Source organism: Bicyclus anynana, chromosome 26 (genome assembly GCF_947172395.1).
Source record: "Bicyclus anynana chromosome 26, ilBicAnyn1.1, whole genome shotgun sequence".
NCBI classification, from domain to species: Eukaryota; Metazoa; Arthropoda; class Insecta; order Lepidoptera; family Nymphalidae; genus Bicyclus; species Bicyclus anynana.
Genome location: NC_069108.1, coordinates 1,939,609 through 1,965,766, shown reverse-complemented (window position 1 = coordinate 1,965,766; position 26,158 = coordinate 1,939,609). Strand labels below are relative to the sequence as shown.

At 37.5% G+C, this 26,158-nt stretch overlaps 2 protein-coding genes and 1 pseudogene across 2 annotated transcripts in view; 2 read left to right on the top strand and 1 right to left on the bottom strand.

Annotated features, from left to right (window-relative positions):
• The window catches only part of LOC112050794 (zinc finger protein 271-like), a 58,926-nt pseudogene that overhangs the window by 15,408 nt on the left and 17,360 nt on the right, over nucleotides 1–26,158 (top strand).
• LOC112050790 (DNA/RNA-binding protein KIN17) lies at nucleotides 2,141–8,632 on the top strand. Its single transcript, XM_024089142.2, has 7 exons — nucleotides 2,141–2,596; nucleotides 3,626–3,818; nucleotides 4,680–4,824; nucleotides 5,828–5,978; nucleotides 7,021–7,180; nucleotides 7,528–7,650; nucleotides 8,498–8,632. Exons 1-7 carry the CDS (start codon nucleotides 2,292–2,294, stop codon nucleotides 8,570–8,572), a joined length of 1,152 nt encoding a protein of 383 aa, XP_023944910.2. The 5' UTR covers nucleotides 2,141–2,291; the 3' UTR covers nucleotides 8,573–8,632.
• Nucleotides 9,362–26,158, bottom strand: part of LOC112050793 (unextended protein) — a 56,109-nt gene continuing 39,312 nt past the window's right edge. The window contains exons 10-17 of the mRNA XM_024089146.2: nucleotides 23,538–23,681; nucleotides 22,850–22,987; nucleotides 21,567–21,709; nucleotides 20,372–20,498; nucleotides 18,999–19,128; nucleotides 17,125–17,221; nucleotides 15,809–15,877; nucleotides 9,362–14,409 (exon numbers count right to left, since the gene is read on the bottom strand). Coding sequence (XP_023944914.2) covers nucleotides 14,311–14,409; nucleotides 15,809–15,877; nucleotides 17,125–17,221; nucleotides 18,999–19,128; nucleotides 20,372–20,498; nucleotides 21,567–21,709; nucleotides 22,850–22,987; nucleotides 23,538–23,681 — 947 coding nt within the window. The 3' untranslated portion in view covers nucleotides 9,362–14,310. The remainder of the gene's footprint in view (nucleotides 14,410–15,808; nucleotides 15,878–17,124; nucleotides 17,222–18,998; nucleotides 19,129–20,371; nucleotides 20,499–21,566; nucleotides 21,710–22,849; nucleotides 22,988–23,537; nucleotides 23,682–26,158) is intronic.

The window sequence follows — 26,158 nt, the reverse complement described above, 5'->3', positions numbered from 1 at the left end:
GACAAGGAAGCGAAACAAAAAAAATATTTATTTAATTAATGCGGGTTCCAAAACTTCTGAAAATTATTTTTCAATCAACAATTTGTGTCTTTTATCCGTAAAAAATATTACCAACCCGTTTGTAAATTATATTTAATAATCGCCTAATTTCAATTCAACGAAACAAAACAATTCTAGGCACAGTTGGCTTCACACACAATTGCTATATTCGTTCCGAAGGCGGTTTTACAATTTAAAAATTATTCACTTTCCATGTTGTTTTTGTCATTTTAGCTGTTATCACACCATTATCTATCACAAAATGAGCTGTTATAGCCCAGTGGATATGAGCTCTGCCTCCAATTCCGGAGGGTGTGGGTTCGAATCCGGACCGGGGCATGCACCTCCATCTTCTCAGTCGTGTGCATTATAAGAAATTAAATATTACGTCTCACAAAACAGTGAAGGAAAAACATCGTGAGGAAACCTGCATATCAGAGAATTTTCATAATTATCTGCGTGTATGAAGTCTGCCAATCCGCTTTGGGCCAGCGTGGTGGACTATTGGCCTAACCCCTCTCATTCTGTGAGGAGACTCGAGCTCAGCAGTGAGCCGAATATGGGTTGATAATGATGATGATGTTTGAAAATAATGTACGATGATGATGTTTGAAAATAATGGAGCCGTGATAGCCCAGTGGATATGACCTCTGCCTCCGAATCCGGAGGGTGTGGGTTCGAATCCGGTCCGGGGGATGCACCTCCAACTTTTCAGTTGTGTGCATTTTAAGAAATTAAATATCACGTGTCTCAATCGGTGAAGGAAAACATCGTGAGGAAACCTGCATACCAGAGAATTATCTTAATTCTCTGCGTGTGTGAAGTCTGCCAATCCGCATTGGGCCAGCGTGGTGGACTATTGGCCTAACCCCTCTCATTCTGAGAGGAGACTCGAGCTCAGCAGTGAGCCGAATATGGATTGATGACGACGAATATTTCCGTATTCCCACGAGAACCGGAAATACGGGGGAGAAACTGCATCGTGGCTGGTATGTTAAATAAATATTTAAATCGCTCACTGTACTAAAAATTTTCTGCAATCTCTCTGTAGACCATAGTACTGTCGTCTCATTCGTTGGAACGTCCATTATACTCGTAAACGATCAATTTTAATACTTAATAATTTAGCGTAAAAGACACGCTTTCAAAATGATTAGTAGTGTCAAGTGTGCCAAACTTAAATAAAAAAATCATTATAATTATTTTAAAAAGTTTTATACCGAAGAGTATCGATCAGTGATAAGAACATAGATACTCGCATAGAATGAATAATGTTACTAGGTACGCAAAATCATTTGAAACTTCGTTACAATAGAGCTTTTATATACACTAGTTTGTGTTTGTTTGTCGAAAAGCCATTATTAACAGATACCTACTAACTATAGACTACCTCCCTGCCAAATTTCATCTTTAAACGTCAAACGGTTTTTGAGATTTTGTGAGAATGACCTTTCGCTTTTTATATATTAAGAAGACTAGCCGACGACCGAACATTTTTTTCCCCGTTTTGGCTACATTTTTGATCGGTGCTTTGCTCCTATTCGTCGTAGCTTGATGTTATGTAGCTTATAGCCTTTCTCGTTAAACGGGCTTTTCAACACAAAAATAATTTTTCAATTCTAACTATTAGTTCGTCAGTAGGTAAGGCAGAAGTACGAAATTGCCTCTAACGGGCGAGCAAATGTTGTTTGATGACGTCACGGCGTTAAACGCTAGCTGATCACCGCGCGCTCACTTTAAAATTCTATATCTCGGGAACTAATTAACGTATCGAAATAATTCTTTCACGAGTATTTTTTGTTTTCAACGGAAAATACAGAAAGCTAACATTTAAAAACAGTTAACATTATTCATTCATCTGAATTTATAACTAATCCATAAATAATCTTTATATTAATTTACTCTTTGCTATAGTCTGTGAATTTTAGGTTAATCTGTGTACGTATTTTTACAGACGTCAACTCACAGATTATTTTTATCTATGCGTCAACGTAAATTCAACGTAAATTCTATTCTATTTGTCAACTCTGTGGTAAAACAAATTCTTTTCAATGTTTTAAATTTTTCGAAGATTAATATTAACTTATTAAAGGAAATTGAGAACAATTAACAATTAATTAATTAATTAATTAGCTCTGAAAGTGAATTATACCAATTATTTCATTCAATTCGTGTTTCTAAGTCTCTCCTTACTTAATACGAACACTGCAACAAGAAACTTTGCTTCCACACTGTCTTAATCAAATTCCACAATGGGCAAAGCGGAGAAGGGCACTCCTAAGTACATAGCCAACAAAATAAAAGCCAAAGGCCTGCAAAAACTTCGCTGGTACTGTCAAATGTGTCAGAAACAGTGTCGAGATGAAAACGGATTTAAATGCCACACCATGTCGGAGTCCCATCAAAGACAGCTTCTTCTGTTCGCTGACAACGCTTCTAAATACATTGACCAGTTCTCTAAGGAGTTCTCTGATGGTTATGTGGAGTTGTTGAGGCGTCAGTTCGGTACTAAGCGGGTAAATGCCAACAAAGTGTATCAGGATTACATTTCTAATAGGTAAGTTTATGTTTTGTACTGTACTTACTCTGCTAACTGTTGCTGCAATGATTGATAACTCTTTACTGTTATAGGAAAGTTAATATCATATTTTTTATCTTTAAAAACTCACTCAGTATATGGCATAGTGCAAATTTTAAACATTTTAACTTTTAAACAGCAAAATTTGACTGTAACTTGCTTAAATACCTTGGCGTCAGTAGTGCTGCAGCAAGTTTTATGTTAGAATGGTTATCTAAAGCTGCTCAAGTAGGATCTGGCTCATGATTCAAAATTTAAAAAAATAACAAGGTGGTGTTTGATTTTTCTACTACTAGTGTTTTGGTTTGGCCAGATGGTTGAGGCATCAGTCACTAGTGCATTACAAGTGCATAGGTATTGTGGTACAATATTAAAATAAATGTTTTTCCTTCCTTTTTTTTATTCCTATTGAGTCTTCAAACACGCACTGTTCGAAGGCAAAAAACTTCGAACACGCACTGTTCGAAGGCAAAAGACTTCGAACAGTGCGTGTTGCCAGTGATGACATATGGTTCCGAGACTTAGTCACTAACCAACATAAGAACGCTCAGAGTCACACAGCGGGCGTTGGAACAAGCTATGTTAGGAGTATCACTGCGTGATCAAATCAGAAATGAGGAGATCCGCAGAAGAACCAAAGTCACCGACATAGCTCAACGAGTTGCGAAGCTGAAGTGGTAATGGGCGGGACACATAGTACGAAGAGCCGATGGACATTGGGGTCCCAAAGTGCAGGAATGGCGACCCCACCCTAGTAAGCACAGTGTTGTCTGACCCCCACCAGGTGGACTGACGACATCAAGCAAGTCGCAAGGATTCGCTGGATGCAGGTGGCTCAGTATCGTGATGTCCCTACAAAAGGCCTATGACCTGCAGTGGACGTCCATCGGCTGATATGATGATGATGATGAGGCTTCGATATTTACAACTCCTCTGCACACAGTTTATTGACTGATCGCATGAGAACAATAGAACAAAAAGAAATTCAGCCTTCAATTTGTATTTCAGAGACCATCTCCACATGAATGCAACCCAGTGGGAGACACTGACAGACTTTGTGAAGTGGCTCGGAAGGGAAGGCAAGTGTGTGGTGGACGAGACGGAGAAGGGCTGGTACGTGACGTACATTGACCGGGATCCCGCCACCATCGCCGCACAGGAGGCTAAGGCCAAGAAAGAGAAACTGGATAAGGATGACCAGGTGAATGAATTGTTATTTATTTTCTTTTAAGTTTTTGATCTATATGATTCATTATTATCATCATTATTAATCCATATTTGGCTCACTGCTAAGCTCGAGTCTCCTTATAGAATGAGATGGGTTGGCCAATGGCCCAATGCGGATTGGCAGACTTAACACATGCAAAGAATTAAGAAAATTCTCTGGTATGCAGGTTTTCTCACGATGTTTGAGACACGTGATAATTAATTTCTCAAAACTCAAATGAACTAACTAAAAATGGCCATGTAGTTAGTCTGTATGCCGTAGAAGTAGGTGCGAGAGGATTACCAGCAAAATCTCTCTATAACTTGCTTAAAGCTCTTGGCCTCTAGACGTGCAGCTAGTTCTATATTAGAACGAGTATCCATAAGCTGCTCTAATAGGATCTTACCAAATTTGGCGGCAGGGAGAACAACACGAGCAGAGAACGGGGGGTGTTGATTGATCGTCAAGGAATTCCTTAACCCTAAATCCAGTAGTCACAAGTTCAGGACTCTGCTCGGAGTTCTCTCTACCACGCGATGGACCCGGCACCCGCACAGAGAATCCATGGAATGCTAAGATATTTGTCTCACACAACTGAAGAGTGGGAGGTGCATACCCTGGACTGGATTCCAATACTGGAATCTCGGAATTGGAATCAAAATATCACAGATCTTGGGAAGCTGTTGAGTCTGTCATTATCATTAATTTATCCTGATAGTAGTTGTCAATTAATTAACATTATCCACCAACCTCCATTCAAGTTGTGTGGTAGGTCTGAGCACCAAATCCTCTCTCCTACGAGGCTAAAATAAGCTGATAATAAATCAACCATCACCTTTTTAACATAAATTACAGGAGAGAATGCTAGAGTTTGTCCAACGCCAAGTGGAGAAGGGAAAGAAGGAGAGTGACCCACAGCAGCCAACTTACACCGAACTGAAGAGAGAGAGCAGTCAGGAGCGACTCACTCTCAATCTCAACTTGAAGAGGAAGACTGAGGGTGAGTCGCCTGTCTTACCCTTACTCATTGACAATCATCAGCATCATATCAGCCGATGGACGTCCACTGCAGGACATAGGCCTTTTGTAGGGACTTCCAAACATCACGATACTGAACCGCCTGCATTCAGTGAATACCTGCGACTCGCTTGATGTCGGCAGTCCACCTGGTGAGGGGTCGACCAACACTGCACTTACTAGAGCGGGGTCACCATTCCAGCACTTTTGGACCCCAACGTCCATCGGCTCTTCGAATGATGTGCCCCGCCCATTGCCACTTCAGCTTCGCAACACTTTGAGCTATATCGGTGACCTTGGTTCTTCTGCGGATCTCCTCATATTTGATTCATCATCATCAACCCACATTCGGCTCACTGCTGAGCTCGAGTCTCCTCTCAGAAATAGAGAGGTTAGGCCAATAGTCCACCATGCTGGCCCGACCACCTTTTTTAAAAGACAATATGTCATATAATAACTATACTAACATTATAAATGCGATAGTAAGTCTGTCTGCTTGGTTAACTATTACCTTTTCACGGCTAAATGGCTGAACAAATCACGATGAATTTTGGTATAAGGGTAAATGGGACCTTGGAGCAAAACATGAGGTACTTTTTGACCCTCAAATGTAAATAGATAAGCGTGAAATAGTGGTTGAAAGTTTGTATTGAAAGTCATAAATTATAAAAAAAAATATGAAATATAATGTGATTCAAGATTTTTTAAAATACAACCCCTAAAGTGGTGAAATAGGGGTTGGAAGTTTACATTGATCTACACGCGGACGAAGTCTCGGACGTCCGCTAGTAATGATAGTATAGTTTGAATGTTCTCTAGATGTAATAAATCAAACTTGCAAATTCTTTTATTAATAAAAAGCTACATTATTTGTGAGTGTTTATCTCACACAAAATAAAAAATGGTTTAACTTGATGGATTTATATAAAAAGAAGATAAAAACAATAATTTTGCTACCTCACTTAAAACTAACATTTTACTTACAGACACAAAACCCAATACATCAAAATCGGCATTCAAAATGAAATCCAAAGAAGATTTAACTGCTAAGAAACAGAAGTCCGAAGAGAAGAGTAAACAGACTGCTCTGGATGAAATTATGCTGACACAGGAGAGAGAGAAAGAGAAGGCTAACAGGTAACAAATAGTTTTTTTTTTTTTAATGTATTGAATATTTTTTGTATGGGAAACATTGTTATAATGAAAATTGAGCCTCTTTTATCCAATGGCCTATTTACTTATTTATTTCTCTTAAACATGGTAGGTAATAGGTTCTGATAATAAGTTTTCATCTTTGCCTGTTTTCCATAATATAATGACATTTTGATACGCTTGTCATTTTTGCAGATAAATGGTTGACGTTTATAGTCAAAATTATTAAAATTAAAGAATCAAAAATTTTTTTATTCTAATTTATGTCACAAAGTTAATTTTATTCATAAAATGTTGAGCACTTTTCTACCATAAAAACTCTTTGCTAAGTCTAAAGTACCTTTAAGAAAAAAGTACCATTCGCTTATAGATGGATGATTAACGTTTTCAATTACATTACAGCACTAGTGCGTTTTACTTTACATTACGGCACATTACATAACTGAAATTGTTGAAATTAGATATATATTTAACATAGTAGGTAATAGGTTCTGATAATAAATTTGCATCTTTGCCTGTTTTCCATAATATAATGACATTTTGATAAGCTTGTCATTTTTGCATAGATAACAAAGTATGCACACCTTTTTTTCCAAAAACAAATATTACTAATAAAGTAAATTATCTGATACAGAAATTTACATTTACATTTAGTTGACATTTATTGTAAAAATTAATAAAATGAAAAAAAAACAATGTTTTTTTATTATAGTTTACCTCGCAAAGTTAATTTTATTCATAAAATGTTGAGCACTTTTCTGTCATAAAAACTCTTTGCTAAGTCTTAAAAAAAGTACCATTCTTTTATAGACGGATGCGGCGCACAGCACATGTGCGTTTTACTTTACATTACGGCACATTAGAATATTAAAATTGGTGAAATTAGATACACTTTACGAGCAAATGTGTTATAAAAGATATTTAAAATTTTGCCGTAAATTGAATACGTCGGCCATTCGTTCACGACGTGTCAAAATGGCATTCTCTAAGCGACCAGACTGAACCACGTAATTAATTTCATTTTCAGAAAAGACTACTGGCTCATGGAAGGGATTATAGTCAAAATAGTGACCAAGTCGCTCGGTGACAAATTCTACAAAAGGAAGGCAGTCGTTGAGAAGGTCATTGACAAGTACGCAGCGCATGTCAAGTTGACAGACGAGAATGTCAAATTGAAACTCGACCAGGTGAGTGGATAGTAAAAGTAATAGACAAATAAACTATATCTGTCGCATTCCTTAAAAGAAAAACAACTTAGGGACCATAGACTTATATAGAGGGGCTTAAAGTAGGCTGATAATTTTCAATGATGTTGAGTGCTCAAAAAATTGGTTGAAATGATGAATGATGATGATGAGTGCTCATCAAAATAGCCTGATAATGATGAGTTTTCATTAAAATAACCTGTTAGTGATGAGTGTTCATTAAAATAGCCTGTTAATGATGAGTGCTCATCAAAATAGGCTGATATTGTTGATGAGTGTGTAATGTGTATTGTATAATGTTTGGAATAAATGTTTTTTCTTTGTTCCAGAATCACGTGGAGACGGTGATCCCGTCGGCGGGGCGCGACGTGTGCTTCGTGAACGGCGCCTACCGCGGCGCGCGCGGCCGCCTGCGGGACATCGACACCGAGCGCTTCTGCTGCACTGTCGAGGTCACTTTGTTTACTTGTTTACGTACGCTATTATACGTTAGCGCCACTAAGAGGATCAAAAAAGTATCCTATGTCCTTCTCCTGGCTCTAAACTACCTCCCTGCCAATTTTCAGTTAAATCGGTTCAGCCGTTCTTGAGTTATAAGTGGAGTAACTAACACGACTTTCTTTTATATATATAGACTAGCCAAACTAATAAAGATATTATATAATCAGATCCTGACATGAAAAAAATGGGACCACCCTGGAATCAAACCCTACAACACGAAAAAAGAATTTTTAAAATCGGTCCATAAACGACGGAATTATCGCTGGACATACATAAAAAAAAACATACATACAGCCGAACGTAGAACTTCCTCCTTTTTGGAAGCCGTTTAAAAATGACTAAGCGCCATCTGTCGTAACACTGCTAAACTACGACACGACACAAGTAACCCCAGCGCCGAATCCGTTTAGTCTTAACGGTATAATTTGGAACTAACTAGAAGCTTTTGAAGTAATGCAAGTGCGCTACGAGAGATGGCGCTACTTATAATTTTTCAAGTTATTGTTTTATCTTTTACTTTAGAAAGAAAGAACTTTTACTTCAGTCGTGTGCTCCACACAATACACACACATTCGTTTTTTTTAATTTTTTACAGAATATTTGCCACTTCTTTTAATTAGGACAAAATATAGTCTCGTTTCCATCCAATTAGTAGAAAGACGGTGTTAGAAGTAGGTACGATGAAAGTCCCGTGGGCGGGAATCAAACCCACGACCTTGGCGTGAGTCCAGCCTCTTTACCGCGGAGCTATAGAGGCTTCAACTTATACCAATTTTAATGAAACTTTTATGTTTACAGATATCACAGGGTCTTCTGAGAGGCAGAATATTGAAGGACGTGCAATACGAAGACATTAGCAAACTGGCTACGTGACACAAATAAATAAATGTAGATATTAATGTACCATAATTAAATAAATTATTATTACTTCTATTTTTTATTGTTTTAATTTTTTCTTTGGCCCGTCAAAATGTCATAGACAATAGAGACTCAGTTGTATTGGAAGGAATACTAGAGTTTGGCTAATTTCTTCCAGACAATCTTTGGATAAAGGAATTAATGTAATTAAATGTTTTATCTATGGTACTGTAGAGGGCTGAAAACATTACAGACTTTTACAGAGAAAAAAAAGACGTTGACGGAATATGATATAGACACCAGAAGAGCCCGCCAAATAAAAAAAATGCTGTAAATTCTAAAAATTATATTCGTCGTTATCAACCCATATACGGCTCACTGCTGAGCTCGAGTCTCCTCTCAGAATGAGAGGGGTTAGGCCAATAGTCCACCACGCTGGCCCAATGCGGATTGGCAGACTTCACACACGCAGAGAATTAAGAAATTCTCTGGTATGCAGGTTTCCTCACGATGTTTTCCTTCTCTGCAATGCACACAACTGAAAAGTTGGAGGTGCATGCCCCGGACCGGATTCGAACCCACACCCTCCGGAATCGGAGGCAGAGGTCATATCCACTGGGCTATCACGGCTCTTTAAAAAAATATAGTGCAATATTCGAATACGCAATACAAAGAGAATAATAACCAATAATGATAAGATTGGTTATTATTCTTTGTAATTGTTCTTTTATGCAATAAAGTATCAACAAATGTATAAATAAAGGTAAAATAAACAAAACCATAAATTCTAAAGAAAACAAAACATTTGCACCATACATAATATTTATTTTCATAAAATATGACATTGTAAAACAGTACAATATAAAATTCATTATAATAAAATATGGTTTTAAAAAGATTATATTTTGTACGATAAAGTTTTAATTTAATAATAAAAAAAAACGATTAAATATTTTTACAATTCACTTAAAAACATTCGACACGAAATATATAATATTACAAAACAACGGACTTTTACATCATTTTCACGATGATTCAAGTTGTCACTTTTTTTTATTTATTTCATTTATTTTATAATTTACAAGTTAGCCCTTGACTGCAATCTCACCTGATGGTAAGTGATGATGCAATCTAAGATGGAAGCGGGCTAACTTGTTAGGAGTAGGATGAAAATCAACACCCCTTTATTTAAATTAAAGTAGGTATGTCTGGCCATTGCAGGCAGTCCAATACTAATATATAAAAAAAAATAGTGACAACTGACAATACATTCATACTGTTTGACAGAAAAAAAATACTTACATTTATTTTAATAATGCTTACATTTAAACCAGTGAGATGTATTAAATATAGATATTCTACAAAATAATTTGGCTAAATAAATTTTTACTTTTTAAATATACAAATTATATAAAATTTAGATTCGTTCAAGGATATTTTATTGAAAAAAAAAATAGTCTTACTAATACCGAGCCAGGCTCCAGTTGACAGATGTACAAGAAATTTTTTTAGCTTACCTCAAATACCTACATAAAAACGTCAATCAGTTCTCCTGGTATTTTAAATATGGCCTATATAGCTCATATATGAAGCTTCAATAAGCTCAACTAGACTATTGTCGTTCACGTTCTTTGGTACCTCGATACGAGGTTTTTTTTGACCTCATACTAGAACTTTATGTGGTCCGGTACGAGGTCCATCGACCTCTTGAAGACGCTAGACGTACGAGGTCAATTGACCTCGAATGTGTTACAATTAGTTGGAAATATTGGACATATTTAAGACATGGCAAATATTCCTCATACTAGAACTTTATGTGGTCCGGTACGAGGTCCATCGACCTCTTGAAGACGCTAGACGTACGAGGTCAATTGACCTCGAATGTGTTACAATTAGTTGGAAATATTGGACATATTTAAGACATGGCAAATATTCCTCATACTAGAACTTTATGTGGTCCGGTACGAGGTCCATCGACCTCTTGAAGACACTAGACGTACGAGGTCAATTGACCTCGAATGTGTTACAATTAGTTGGAAATATTGGACATATTTAAGACATGGCAAATATTCCTCATACTAGTACTTTATGTGGTCCGGTACGAGGTCCATCGACCTCTTGAAGACGCTAGACGTACGAGGTCAATTGACCTCGAATGTGTTACAATTAGTTGGAAATATTGGACATATTTAAGACATGGCAAATATTATTTAACAAAATATCCCTTATCCAACTAACAGTTAGCCAGTGCTAAGAGTGGGTAATTAGGGGAAATGGAATCCAAGACTTCATAGATTTCATTAAAACTATTGAAATTCTAACAAAGGAGATTGCAACGAATAACATTACGATTTCTAGACATAATACATCTCATTGGTTTAATATTTTTCCAAGTCAATATGCAATTGATAAATTAACAAATCTTTCATCTTAGTGTTGCTATATTATAATAAAATAAAATTAAAACCTATAGTCCATTCATTTATTCCGTAAAATTCTGACATTTCTATTTTCGTTTCCGGTGTTTCTATATGTAAAACAGTTCCCATAAAAAAAGATGTTAAGTTCAACTAAAAATTAATTGTTTACAGGCTTATGTTTCTATTAATTTATAAATCAATATATAAATCAAAATATCAACTTCGATAGAAACATACAGACCAGGGAAGACAGCAGATTTCACAAACCTTTTTAATAAACTGAAATACGAATTGCGATGTTATTTTCGATTCTATAAAATTTAACAATACAAATGGAACCGGAATTAGAAATGTCAGAATTATACCGAATTAATAAACAAACTGTGCTAACATTTTAAAAAGTACATAATGTAAGTTTTTTAAATAGACACTAATTTTGTATGATAGGTATTCTTATATAAGAATATTTATTACAGAATATTTAAAAAAAGGCAGACACAGGTTAATGTTTGGACTTTCATTTATTCTAACTATGTATATTATTATAATATAAAAAACATTGTATTGGTCATTATCTTTTAAAATTACTTTGGGTAAAAACAGCACCGGTTTTTCATTTTTAAATTGTAATAAGGCACGATTTGGACAACGTAATCCAAATGAAAAAAATAACAAAAAAATGTATAAAAAATATTTTTAACTTACTTGTTTTAACAGTATCTATTAAAAAATTTAAATTTAATAAAATGCAAAAATTGATTGATTTTTTTTTATCTAAAACAGTATTTATATATTTTGTGATTAAATGGACGTATGTACGTGTAATTTGTATGTATATAATTTACGTATTTACGCACACAAAGATGTGGAATTATTAACAATATATTTAATTAACTAACACCCACGACATTTATAAAGGCCGCTTCATATTCTCGTATCATTTATAATTCACATAAAAACATACATAAATATTTTAAAAACTGTTTACAAAAACTAAAGAAACAATACGGAGTATTTTTGTTTTAACTCGTTCGCTGCGGCACTGATTTTTCTGTACTTTCGTGGTGTAGTACGAGGTCCATCGACCTCGTAACCTTTAAAGACGCTGAACGTACGAGGTCAATTGACCTCGTACCGCAGCGAACGTGTTAAGTAGGTAAATATTAATCATTGGTCTAATATGATATTAATTTATGTAATTGTTGTTAGTGTTCAAATTATAAAAAAAAAATTGTATATGCGGATGTCAAGGATACGCGTGACATTTGTTTTTTATGGGTTTCATCGGCTTCACATTTTCTTGTTCAAATGTTTTTTTTATATTTCGCGTCGTGAGTACGAGAATATGAAGGCGGCATCAAAAAAGCACATTACAAAATAGCACGAAACATTTTCGACGACATTTTTTCTCATCGGTTTGTGCGTATGTACCAGCGGCGAAGAGTCCAAGCGAACCGATTCCCACCGGGTTACCTTTTGAAATTCTGTACATATTCGTTGTTGTAATGAATAGAAACACACTAGTAGATGCCGCGCGGTTATACCCGCGTGGTTCCCGTTTCTATAGGAATAGGAGAATAAAATATAGCCTATAGCCTTCCTCGATAAATGGGCTATCTAACACTGAAAGAATTTTTCAAATCGGACCAGTAGTTCCTGAGATTAGCGCGTTCAAACAAACAAACTCTTCAGCTTTATAATATTAGTATAGATATGTATGGATATATGATAAACCGGTTTATATCACGATGAATTATGAATTTTCCTTTTCTTTGGGACGGCTTACCATCATCAATATTCCACGCTTCGCCACTGGTATGTACATTACTATGGTTTTAAAATTCTTTTAACAATATTACTCTAATTTCAAGATATGTCGCTGAGGCAGGCATCTATAAAAATACATTTAATTGTTTCAAAAATGATAAATATTAATTGATTATGAAACACGGCTAAAACTCACGTGATATTAGGTCGAAGTATGCCCGACTAGTTTCGAACCCATACGGGGCCCTTAGTCATGAGCCGGTTCCTGCACCGCGGCACGATCCAAACTAAAATTTTAGTTTAAACTCTAAAATGATAAATATGTTTACTAAAATTGGATAAAATCACTAATATTACAGATTATTCTTGTTCTTGTTTAATAATAATAAAAAATAAGTATAAAAAACGGAGCAATTTTTGTTTTCAATTGACTAGTTTGGAATCGAAAAAATTATAATAGTTGTGATGATTTACAGTTTTCCTGGATACAATATTTCTAAAAAATGCCGCCATATTTAATTACTGAACATTACAATAAAAAGTGCAAGCTAACTTTCACATAATTAAAAAAAAAACGCAAAGTAAGTACTGCAGTTTCATCTAAAAACTAAACTAAAGCTATTCATTTTAATTGTTAACGCAAATGCCATATTAAATACTATTAATATAAAGAAAACTTACGTAATAGTGATTTTTAAAATCTTATTTTAAATTTAAAAAAAAAACTGAAATGTCTACTTTAAAATTAAGCATTCACCGCAAAATTGTCATAATGGTAGCTTTTTTTTTGGGACAGTGGCTTTTATAATTCGGTAGATACATATCTAGAATATTATATATCATGGACAATTTCATAATATTAATGGATTTTATATTAACAAAAGCCCGCGATTCAATTCACGTAAAATTTAATTTACCATGAATAAAAAAACATGGGTTTCTTTTTTTTTTATTAAAAGTAGGTCTGTTCAAATTATCTCTATACCGAATTTCATAAAAATCGGTTAAGATGTTTTGGTGTGTATAGATATTGTTTTTTATTTCAGATAGTGTGGCTTTCGGCTTTCTACTAAGGAGATGGTCCAAAATTGCCCCAGATGAAATGGAAAAAGAGAATTATATACTCGTAAATGTAATAATTTATTTACTATTTAATTTTCTAATTCAAAATTTAATAATTTATAATAATTACCTTACATTTATTATTTTATCTAATATAAACAGAAATCTAGGAAATAGCAGGGTTTTAATATAATTCAAATTTCTACCTTCTATTTATTTAGGTTATGTGAGATGTTATGATACTATATATGCAATAACCCCGCTATGTAAAGTCAAAAATAAAATTTATTAAGTTATCAAAACAGAAAAATAATCCAAAACTAAAAGTTTAATCTTGAAACATGAATTCTTTTTCTGGGGCAAACAATCTATAGAGAATGGGCCATGGCCTTCGTTAATTATGTAATTCTAGCAATTTTGTTCCATGATATTATGAATTTTAAAATTGTCATATTGGTAGCTTATCAGACGGTGTTGCCTGATTGTTTTCTACCAATTTGGTAGTTACGGGTTCAGAAGCTTTTCTTCTTCCGAGTTGGGTTCATCTTTGTCGTACGACTTGAAGGTAGAGTTTGTTATGGGGCTGGCAGATACAGGCAAAAGCTGAAAATAAAAAAATATAATATAGATTGTATACATATTAATTTGTAGTAGAAATTCTTGAAAAAATTAAAAAAGTAAATGTAACTTATAATTTACTAGTCGACGTTGCGCGATTTCACCCGCGTATATTCCCGTGATAGCCCAGTGGGAGCCGTGATAGCCCAGTGGATATGACATCTGCCTCCGATTCCGAAGGGTGTGGGTTCGAATCCAGTCCGGGGCATGCACCTCCAACTTTTCAGTTGTGTGAATTTTAATAAATAAAATATCACGTGTCTCAAACGGTGAAGGAAAACATCGTGAGGAAACCTGCACACCAGAGAATTTTCTTAATTCTCTGCGTGTGTGAAGTCTGCCAATCCGCATTGGGCCAGCGTGGTGGACTATTGGCCTAACCCCTCTCATTCTGAGAGGAGACTCGAGCTCAGTAGTGAGCCGAATATGGGTTGATAACGAACGAATCCTGTATATACTGTTACCTACCAGTCAGATATATTTAATATCTAGTTTTGGTATCTTCTGAGTCCTGGTAGCGTGCAATGAAATAATTTTTTTATTATAAATAACAGCATTCCACATCTTTCGCGTCCAATTTGTCGCAAAGAAAAAAAAAGTTATAGAAAACGGAATATAGAGTTTGATTGTTAAAGAAACAAACATTATCTTAAGCTAGTGATAGTCACCCACCATCCAATATGCCAACATGCCTGTAGCGCTGGACTTATTGAATATGTATTGGAACGGGAACCCGAGTGGTTCCCGTTCCCGTAGGAATACGGAGATAAAATATAGCCTATAGCTTTCCCCTATAAATGGGCTATATAACACTAAAAGAATTTTTCAAATCAGACCAGTAGTTCCTGAGATTATTGCGTTCAATCAAACAAACAAACTTTTCAGCTTTATAATATTAGTATAGATAATTGAATAGTGAGTAAAAATTCAAAATTCATTTATTTCAATAAGGCTTAGTTTACAAGCACTTTTGAAATCTCAAGTTAATTTAATCTAATGGTGGTAATAATAGTCGAAAACTTAAAATTAAAGTTACGAGGGTTCCAAACACGCCTTGGTCCGAGAAGAGCCCACAACAAACTCAGCCAAGATTTTTTTTTTTGTTTACAACCATTTTACAAATTTATTTAAAACTAAGCACACAGTCGTATAATACAGCTAACACCAAGCCTTTTTATCATTTATATAATCATTAACACTATAATAAGACTTTACTAAAAGCTTGCGTTTAATAAACACTTTGAACTTTTTGAGAGACTTTTCGCTGCGGTACGAGGTCAATTGACCTCGTATGCATAGCGTGTTTAAAATTTACGGGGTCGATGAACCTCGTACCGCACCAAAGGAATGTAGCGAAAGTGTTGAAGTAGGCTGATAAATATACCTGTTTGGGCGGAGTCTTCTGTATCTGGTTTTCTATGATGTCGTCCAGACGATCGCCTTCACGGAGCAACTGCAAATAAATAAAATAAATTAATTATTACATAGTTTGAAGAGACAAATAAAATTTCCCCGTAATCGGTCACTTTGCCCCACTGTGACCAGAGTGTCTAGTGGCAGTTTGATACCGTTACTATCGCGTTAACGTAAACGCGAATTTCTAAGGAATTGACACAGCGCCATCTAGTGGCACTACTGCACAATTGTTTCAATTTCATATAAATTTGCGTTTACGTCAACGCGATAGTAACAGTATGAAAATATTGTAACGTAAACGCGAAATTGTAAGGAATTGAAACAGCGTCATCTAGAGCCAAAAAATGTACAAATGTTTCAATTCAATATAAATTCGCGTTTACGTTTACGCGATCGTCACAGTGTGAAAACATTGAAAACCACCACTAGGCACACGCAAAGTGCCATATGTCCACACATGTGTGTTCTCACAAAAGAATATTTCAATGATGTGATGTCCTTTACATATTATGCTAGTAACAAACAATATGTAAAAAAACATCAATTAAAAATAATCAAGTTAAAACTGATTATTGACGTGACAACGTCTTATAAATTGGTTTGCCGGGTGACACTTCAAGAAACTGCGTTACGCTCCGCTCACGTTATGCGCTCACAATGAGAGCGAGTGAGAGGCACGCGTCCCTTCCACTCGGGCATGGTTAGCCCGCCTAAGAGCGAGAGAGACAGACATAAAAAGTGAAAGGCACGCGTCCCTTCCACTCGAGCACAGTTAGCCCGCCTAAGAGCGAGAGAGACAGAGCGAGAGAGTCAGAGCGAGAGAGAGAGAGTGAGAGAGATAGGCATACACATCGGTTCAAATTATGAATATTCACATTAAAATTATTTTACCACTCAAAGTCGTTGTCACGTAAAACTTTCGCCCGTATACCGACTTTACAGGCAACCAATTTTTTTTCATTGAAGATTTTTGGAGGCTTTAAAAATCGTTTTTTTTATATTTTAATACAATTTTAATATAACTAAATAGTAATGTTTTTTGTGCAATTAAGAGGGTAGTTTAGAGTAGGCAGAGCAGTTTAACCAAGTGACACGTCGATTTTCTTTTTACAAACGTTGAATTTAATTTTCGAAGCGTTAGCGTTTGTAGCAAGAGAATCGACAAATCACATGGCTACCCAGGTCAGGGAATCATTCCGTTTCTTATGAAAATATAAAATGGCGACCGCCGCGACATTAGTTCCAGTTTTGGCCACCGGGTCAGGAAAGTTGTTTGTGGCTTACCTTGTCAACCTCTGGCTCGATCTGCTCATTGGTGCCCCCCTTGGTGAGGACCCCCTTCTCCATCAGCGTGGCGCGCTTGGCAGCCAGATACATGGACCTGCGGACAATGTAACTTTTGTTATACCAGAATAATAGGGACCAAAGACAAGTTTACTTAGTCGAGGTTACTACACAATTGAGGAGTTCCTTAATGATTAAAGTGCTTGGAGGCCTCAGACAAAATACATAAGGACTAGTATCGCACCCAAATTCGCGAACAAAATTTTCTGCCATTTTCTAAGGTAAACGAGCTTAGATTTCATACATATCTTATACTAAACTAGCAGTTTTTGTTCGTTTTTTACACCATATAACTACACAAAAAGGTATTTTTACGGGGGTTTTTAACCGACGGACACGATTGTAAACTATGAAACATCGATTCTTTAGAAACAGTGTTTATAATCGCATAAGATCGTTGATCATATACTTTGACAGAAAAATAATGTCTTGCGAGGCAGGTCTTTATCTAATTAATCTGAGTTGGAGGCCAATGGATCAGCTTCCATCTTTACACAGGAAGTAAAACTATAAGAAATTGTAATGTTGTCATCAATTGTAAATTATAATATTGTATGATTTTTTTTTTAAAAGAGCAACTGTTGCGTTTCTTGCCGGCTTTTCTTAGCTGAACCTGCTTTCCGAACCGATAGAATATTAACAATTAGTTAAACTTGACGTTATAAAAGTGTCAAGTGAGCTTCGCTCCCAGGGTCATCTCCGACAATAGCTCATACCTCTTGATGGATGGTCCATGTTCAGGTTCTGCAGCGAGCCCAGGGTCGACGGCGTCTCCGCTACAACAATAGCTCATACCTCTTGATGGTGAGGTAGTACACCTCAGCGATGGCCCTGACGGAGTAGTCCGGCACGAAGGTGTGGCGCAGCATGGAGTCCATGTTCAGGTTCTGCAGCGAGCCCAGGGTCGACGGCGTCTCCGCTACAACAATAGCTCATACCTCTTGATGGTGAGGTAGTACACCTCAGCGATGGCCCTGACGGAGTAGTCCGGCACGAAGGTGTGGCGCAGCATGGAGTCCATGTTCAGGTTCTGCAGCGAGCCCAGGGTCGACGGCGTCTCCGCTACAACAATAGCTCATACCTCTTGATGGTGAGGTAGTACACCTCAGCGATGGCCCTGACGGAGTAGTCCGGCACGAAGGTGTGGCGCAGCATGGAGTCCATGTTCAGGTTCTGCAGCGAGCCCAGGGTCGACGGCGTCTCCGCTACAACAATAGCTCATACCTCTTGATGGTGAGGTAGTACACCTCAGCGATGGCCCTGACGGAGTAGTCCGGCACGAAGGTGTGGCGCAGCATGGAGTCCATGTTCAGGTTCTGCAGCGTGCCCAGGGTCGACGGCGCCGGCGTCTCCGCTACAACAATAGCTCATACCTCTTGATGGTGAGGTAGTACACCTCAGCGATGGCCCTGACGGAGTAGTCCGGCACGAAGGTGTGGCGCAGCATGGAGTCCATGTTCAGGTTCTGCAGCGAGCCCAGGGTCGACGGCGCCGGCGTCTCCGCTACAACAATAGCTCATACCTCTTGATGGTGAGGTAGTACACCTCAGCGATGGCCCTGACGGAGTAGTCCGGCACGAAGGTGTGGCGCAGCATGGAGTCCATGTTCAGGTTCTGCAGCGAGCCCAGGGTCGACGGCGCCGGCGTCTCCGCTACAACAATAGCTCATACCTCTTGATGGTGAGGTAGTACACCTCAGCGATGGCCCTGACGGAGTAGTCCGGCACGAAGGTGTGGCGCAGCATGGAGTCCATGTTCAGGTTCTGCAGCGAGCCCAGGGTCGACGGCGTCTCCGCTACAACAATAGCTCATACCTCTTGATGGTGAGGTAGTACACCTCAGCGATGGCCCTGACGGAGTAGTCCGGCACGAAGGTGTGGCGCAGCATGGAGTCCATGTTCAGGTTCTGCAGCGAGCCCAGGGTCGACGGCGCCGGCGTCTCCGCTACAACAATAGCAATATAAAATCAACAACAATAAAAAAAAGAAGTAAAACTTTTTTATAAAAATAAAACAATACATGAAAGAGAAACTTAAATATTAGTAGCGGTCTATAGCGCCATCTCTCGTATCGAAATTACTACAAGCTGTTACTAGTTAGTTCACAATTATGCCGTAAATACTAAACGGGTTCGGCGCTGGGCTTACTCGTGTTGCGTCGTAGTTTAGCAGTGTTACCATAGATGGCGCTATTAACTTAACGTTATGATATTTTGATTACACTTTTCGTAACGAATTCACCAGCTTATCCTCCAAGACAACTTTGCGTAAAGAAGTTATACTTCACAAAGGAATTCATCGCAGTCGGAGTCGCTTTTTTTTTCGTGTTGAGTAAGTGCCGATGGCTCCATGTGGGACCACTACGGCGTCACCGGGGGGTTTTTTTTTTTTTCTTTCAGGGAGGAAAAAAATCCCTCCGGACTTCTGCCGACAGTCGGCAGGGTATGTCCGAATTGCACTGACTAAAAATAACCTTCCATGGACTCCATGGTCAGCACGGAATCGCTATGCATTTCTTCGTGCTGACCTTCCTGTTGTTTTCTTTCACTCTCTCTCTTTTGTTCTGTTTCTTTTTCCTCCCTTCTTTTCATGGTGGTTCGGAGCATATGGGCGTACTTCTGCCACTGCTCCTCACTTGACAGCATACGTGAGATGAGGTTACTTGCGTTTACCCCCTCATTAGTACCTTCAGCGGCTGCTCTTACATCTGTGGTACCTGGGCATTCAAACAGTGCATGCCTCGGCGTATCCTCGTCATCACAGAAGTAGCAGCTCTCGTCTTGCGCTTTTCCGATGGCGAAGAGGTAGGTTTTGGCGAGGGGGGGGTTTGGGCGAGCGCAGAAGCATCGCCTGATGAGACCCGAAGGCTGAAATAAAGATAGAGGTTTCGTCCTCTATCTTCCGGCTCTCTAAGGGCGTCTCCTATAGGGCCATTCGGGAAGGTTTAACCGTGACCTGAGTGAATCAGTCCGGACGCCCCCGACATCGTGAGTTAGAAAACCCACGTCCGGGTGACGTCAGATATCGGGGTCCTCGTCTTCGCCGGTGAAGACGCTGTGTAGCTTGTGATTGTGTTGCCTGAGAAGCATTGTCGGTCGTCATGTCATCGTCTGGATCATAAAGGACGTTTTTGGGACGCCTCTGCTCCTCCAGCAGCTGGCAGGAGTTGCGGGTAGTATAAAACATACCTAATCCAACATTCTGCGTGAGCGCCTGCACACCGAAGTAGGTGAAGGGTCCGGCTTCGAAGACCAGGTTCTCGCGCCCCACCGTCACCTCCACACGACCTTCCAGAATAAGCACGAAGTAGTCCACCTGCAAACAAAAGATAGTGTGTTAGCAATTTCAAATACTTGTTACGAATGAATCTGTTGATAAATAAAAAATAAAACCGACTTCAAAAACATAAAACGTACCAACTAAACTAAAAAGCGAAAAATATCATCTTTCAATCACACCTGGCCATACGTAAAATAAATCACAATCTGGCCATACGTAAAGTAAATGTGTTGAAAACAATATTAAACTCAATCAGGCCATATGTTAAGTAAATGGGTTGAAAACAATATTAAACTCAATCTGGCCATACGTTAAGTAAATGGGTTGAAAACAATATTAAACTCAATCTGGCCATATGTTAAGTAAATGGGTTGAAAACAATATTAAACTCAATCTGGCCATACGTTAAGTAAATGGGTTGAAAACAATATTAAACTCAATCTGGCCATATGTTAAGTAAATGGGTTGAAAACAATATTAAACTCAATCTGGCCATACGTTAAGTAAATGGGTTGAAAACAATATTAAACTCAATCTGGCCATACGTTAAGTAAATGGGTTGAAAACAATATTAAACTCAATCTGGCCATATGTTAAGTAAATGGGTTGAAAACAATATTAAACTCAATCTGGCCATACGTTAAGTAAATGGGTTGAAAACAATATTAAACTCAATCTGGCCATACGTTAAGTAAATGGGTTGTATTGAACTTAATCCTTATTGTCAACGCAAAATGTTGTCCTGCGATAGGGCCTGTAAACTGACCTCCACAATAGTGGGATCTCAAACCATTGGATTACTTTCTTTGGTGGTACGTGAATTTACTTATCTATACCGACAAATATTCCCCGAACTTGCCCCTGATTGGTCGGCCTTACAAGAGACGGTTCTGTGTCCATAAGTTAGGATTAAAAGACATGTCAAATCTACGTTCAGCCTAAATGCGTTAAAAAGTCCACAATAGATTTGAAAAGGGCTATTTTATTCATAGACAAGTTAGCCCTTGGCTGCGGTCACACCTAATATTAAGTGATGATGCACTCTAAGATGAAAGGTACAAGTATATTCTGCCCGTAGCTCAGTCGGTTTCTAGTATATCTCACCGGTTTCCCCTCTTGGAAGACGTATCTCTTGGGGTCGTTCTTGTCCTTGTCGGCGCGGTCCTTGATGTGCTGGATGACGTCCTGCTTGAGCAGACGACGCAGCACCGTCTCCGATATCATGTCCGAACGGAACGGGTCCACGCCTGTGGACGAAATTATTTAAAAAAAAATGCGTCTTTTGGTTTTTTCAACTGTGTAGTATATAAAACTATTAAGTAACTAACTTGTAAAGAATAAAAAAAAAGTTGTGACAGTAATTGGTATAATTACTGTCACATAACTTTTTTTTTATTCTTGTTGTTTTGTGGTAGAGGAAACATCTCGAGCAGGTCCCAGGGCTGACCTTGAGAGCAGTTGTTTGTTAGGCAGCGTGACGGTGTCTACACTGCCTAACAAACAACTGAGCTCAAATCATATTCCATCTACAATAACATAAACAATGAATGTTAATACCACCTGTAATCGTGGTACTTGTAACAGTTAGTATAGTTTTAGAGATAGAAGAATCAATTTTCGACAACTTTTTAGAATAACTTGGAATCTATTTATTTCTAAATATATTCCTATAAGTACCCTCCATATTCTGATTTCATCTATTCATGCGAACACCTCTACGTTTGGGTATTGATATGTGTGCCAAATTTCAACTTCATTAGTCAAGTAGATTCGAAAAAAATTGACGTATGTATAAATTGTTCAGTGTAGGCATGGAGGACATTAGTGCAGTAGTAGTGCTAATACATTTTAAAAGAATCCCTTAAACCTACACCCACGTCACAAGTCCTGGGACTTGCTCGCGTTGTTTCCTCTAATACACAAAATGAGGGTACAGTCACTGTTACTGGTACCTTTGTATATTTGATATAATTTTATTTTTAATATTTTTTCTTCTCACGTTGTTATTTTTTAGTATGGTATTTTATTGTTTTTCCCTTTTTATTTTAGTTAATTGTAATGTATTATTTTAAGTTTAAGTTATTATTATTGTTTATTTTAGTTAATAAGGTTGTTGTGTGCTGTGTTTGTGGCGGCATCTGGTCAACGGTTCCAACTGAAAACCAGCGCTGCATGCTCTTTTTATTTAAAGAGTATGTAGCATTATGCTGAGTTGGATCCGTTTACTGGGTTGTGCCACACATCGCAGGATATTGTTCAAGAACAAATTGTGTTGTGTGGCATAATTCACTAATAAAGCTTTTTCTTTCTTCTTTCTTTCTTCTTTCTTTCTTCTTACCCGTCACGTTATATAGTACGAACGTTCGTGGGTACGTCGGCATACTCACTGGTGCTGAGGAACTGGAAGGTGGCGAGGATGAGCTGCGGCGAGACGTGCACGCGCTGGTGCTGGTGGCCCGCGAACGCCGCGATGTCGTGTAACTTGTTCATGGGTCGCATCAGCCGCTTCTTGGTGCGATTGTCGCCTGGCGGGCACGAGCGTCACAATTAATACAAAATGATCCATTTCAAGTCCACTCTTGTATCCCGTATCATTAAAATTTAAAAAATACAAGGATTTTGTTAAAATAATAAAGTGAATAAATCTAACTAATTAAAAAGAAATAAAAAAAATAAAAAAACCAAGTTTTTGAGTTATAACAAGATGGCGCGCACGAAGACATGACAATTGACAGCAAACGTCAAATCGATTACTGCATTGAACGTCATCTATCCGCCACTATTACGTTTAGTAATGTTGCATTTCTTGGAAGATATCTAATGAATATTATTTCGAAAGAATTAAAGTAAATTCGTAGATTTGTATAATCAAAAATAATTTAAAAAAATATCTTCTTCTATTTCCGCTAGGGTACAATGACTGATCCTGGGCTCCATACAATTTTGGGCCATCTCCTTTAAATAATTTATGAATACGCTTCAGACCATAGGACTGAAGTAAGACTTCTATCAAAAATAAAATAATAGATGAAAGAGAGACTTGAAAATAGTTTTTTTTTTCCAATTGGCACTCACTGATGACGTCACTCTCGTCCACGATCTCCGCCTGGATCATCTCCTCGATGACGTCCTCCAGTGTGATGAGCCCCACGGTCTCGTACACGGGGTCGCCGTCACCCTCCTCGATGCGCTGCGCGAACGCCATGTGCCCCTTGTGGCCTGCAATGTGACACTCGTATTTGAAACACCGCCATGTTTGACATGATACTGCCTTTGACACGACACCGCCATGTTTGACATCATACTGCAACGTTTGACATGACCACGCCATTTTTGACATGATACTGCCTTGTTTGACACGACACCACCATGTTTGACATCATACTGCCATGTTTGACACGACCACGCCATGTTTGACATGATACTGCCTTTGACACGACACCGCCATGTTTGACATGATACTGCAATGTTTGACACGACACCGCCATGTTTGATATGATACTGCAATGTTTGACACGACACCGCCATGTTTGACATGATACTTCAATATTTAACATGACCACGCCATGTTTGACATGATACTGCAAATTTTGACATGACCACGCCATGTTTGATATGATACTGCCATGTTTGACATCATACTGCCATGTTTGACATAATACTGCCATGTTTGACATAATACTGCCATGTTTGACATGATACTGCCATGTTTAACATGATACCGCCGTGTTTGACATGATACTGCCTTGTTTGACATAACACCACCATGTTTGACACGATACTGCCATGTTTGACATAACAACGCCATGTTTGTTTGTTTGTTTTTATAATATTAGTGTGAAGTGTGATGATGAATTGTTTTTTATAAAATATTATTTGAAATATATTAACCATATCTAATTGTTCAAAGGTTATTTATTTATTTTCATTAATTTAAGAACAAGTTAATTATAATTATTATTTATACCCTCATTTTTAATTTGTTTGTTGGTAAACTGTACTCATCAAGAAAGGCTTTATATAGGATGACAGTTCGTTTCACACTTGAAAATGTGTCGCGATTTACACGCATCATCCTACAAGCGCTTGAAATGTAACTGGGAAAATCTGCATTGAATAAGCATTGAGAAAAGCATCTCTTAGGGTATGCAGTGCTTTAATGCATGTATGAGGTGCATGCCACTGGTCACGATTGAACATCACACTAATATTATAAAGGCGAAAGTTTGTGTGTAAGTGTGTAAGTATGTTTGTTCCTCTTTTACGCTGCGGCTACTGAAGTGATTTGGCTGAAATTTGGAATGGAAATAGATTTTACTCTGGATTAACACATAGGCTAACTTTTCATCCCGGAAAAATGGTTCCCGCGGGATTTGTGAAAAACTGAATTCGCGGGCGTCCGCTAGTATGAAATATTTTTATAGTTAACCACGAGTACAGAAAATGTTTACATAATTATAAAAGAATTTGTAAGAGTTACGGGGAAACTGCGCAAATCGTAAACACACGCACAATGCGGATTTTCAGTCATGAGCGAGTGCAGTGACCACACGTCACGAAAAGTGTAGACTGTCCCTGCCAAGTCGTCGATTCTCTTTCTACTATCGCTAACGCTTCGAAAACAAATTGGCATCTTTTTGTTGTCGTAAACGCTTCGCATCGACGTTTTACAAAGTTGTAGTACATTATTCTTACATCAATAGTTTTTGCAGCGTACGCCACGTAAACAAAACTTTTGTACACCTTGGGTTACATTATTGGAGTTCCAGGAAGGAATCGTAATTTTTTTGAAAAAATAATATAGCCTATAGCCTTTCTCAATAAATGGGCTATCTATCACTGAAAGTGTTTTACAAATCGGACTAGTAGTTCCTGAGATTAGCGCGTTCGATGAAACAAACTCTTCCGCTTTATAATATTAGTATTAAGTAGTATAGATTATAAAAGCCGAAGAGTTTGTTTGTTTGTTTGAACACGCTAATCTCAGGAACTTCTGGTCCGATTTGAAAAAATCTTGCACATTAGATAGCCCATTTATTGAGGAAGGCTATAGGCTATATATTATCCCCGTATTCCTACGGGAACGCGCGGCTTCAGCTAGTTAAGTAATAACATTGTTAGTCCATTAAATCAGTCCCGTTTTGTGTGAGCTAAAGTATGGACGCACGCGACGTATGATTAATATCTCTACCAGACGGCGAGGCGTTTGTTTGAACGCCGGTGAACGGGCGTATAAATAGTTCGTTCGAACTTAAGTGTCTGTTTGTTGCCTTTGGGCGTTACACGTGGTAACGTCAGGGTCACTTCATGCTTCGCGACTCGCTGAGTTGTGTCAGAAAGTTTGTGTGGATGTGACTTTGGTTTTCATTTCTGATTCGATCACGCAGAGATACACTAATAATAATAATAATAATAATAACCACTAATAATAAATTTATAAATTTTTAATAATGTTTTGTTTTTATACTTATATTGTTAAAAATTAAAAAAAAAAGAAGTAATAAATAAATGAAAGACGTAAATAATAATAATAATAAGCACTAATAATAATTTTTTTTTTATAAATTTTTAATAATGTTTTGTATTTCATACTTATATTGTTAAAAATTTAAAAAAAAGAAGTAATAAATAAATGAAAGAAATAATAATTTATTTATTCATCAGAAAGCAGGTTTACAAAGATTGCTTAAATATAA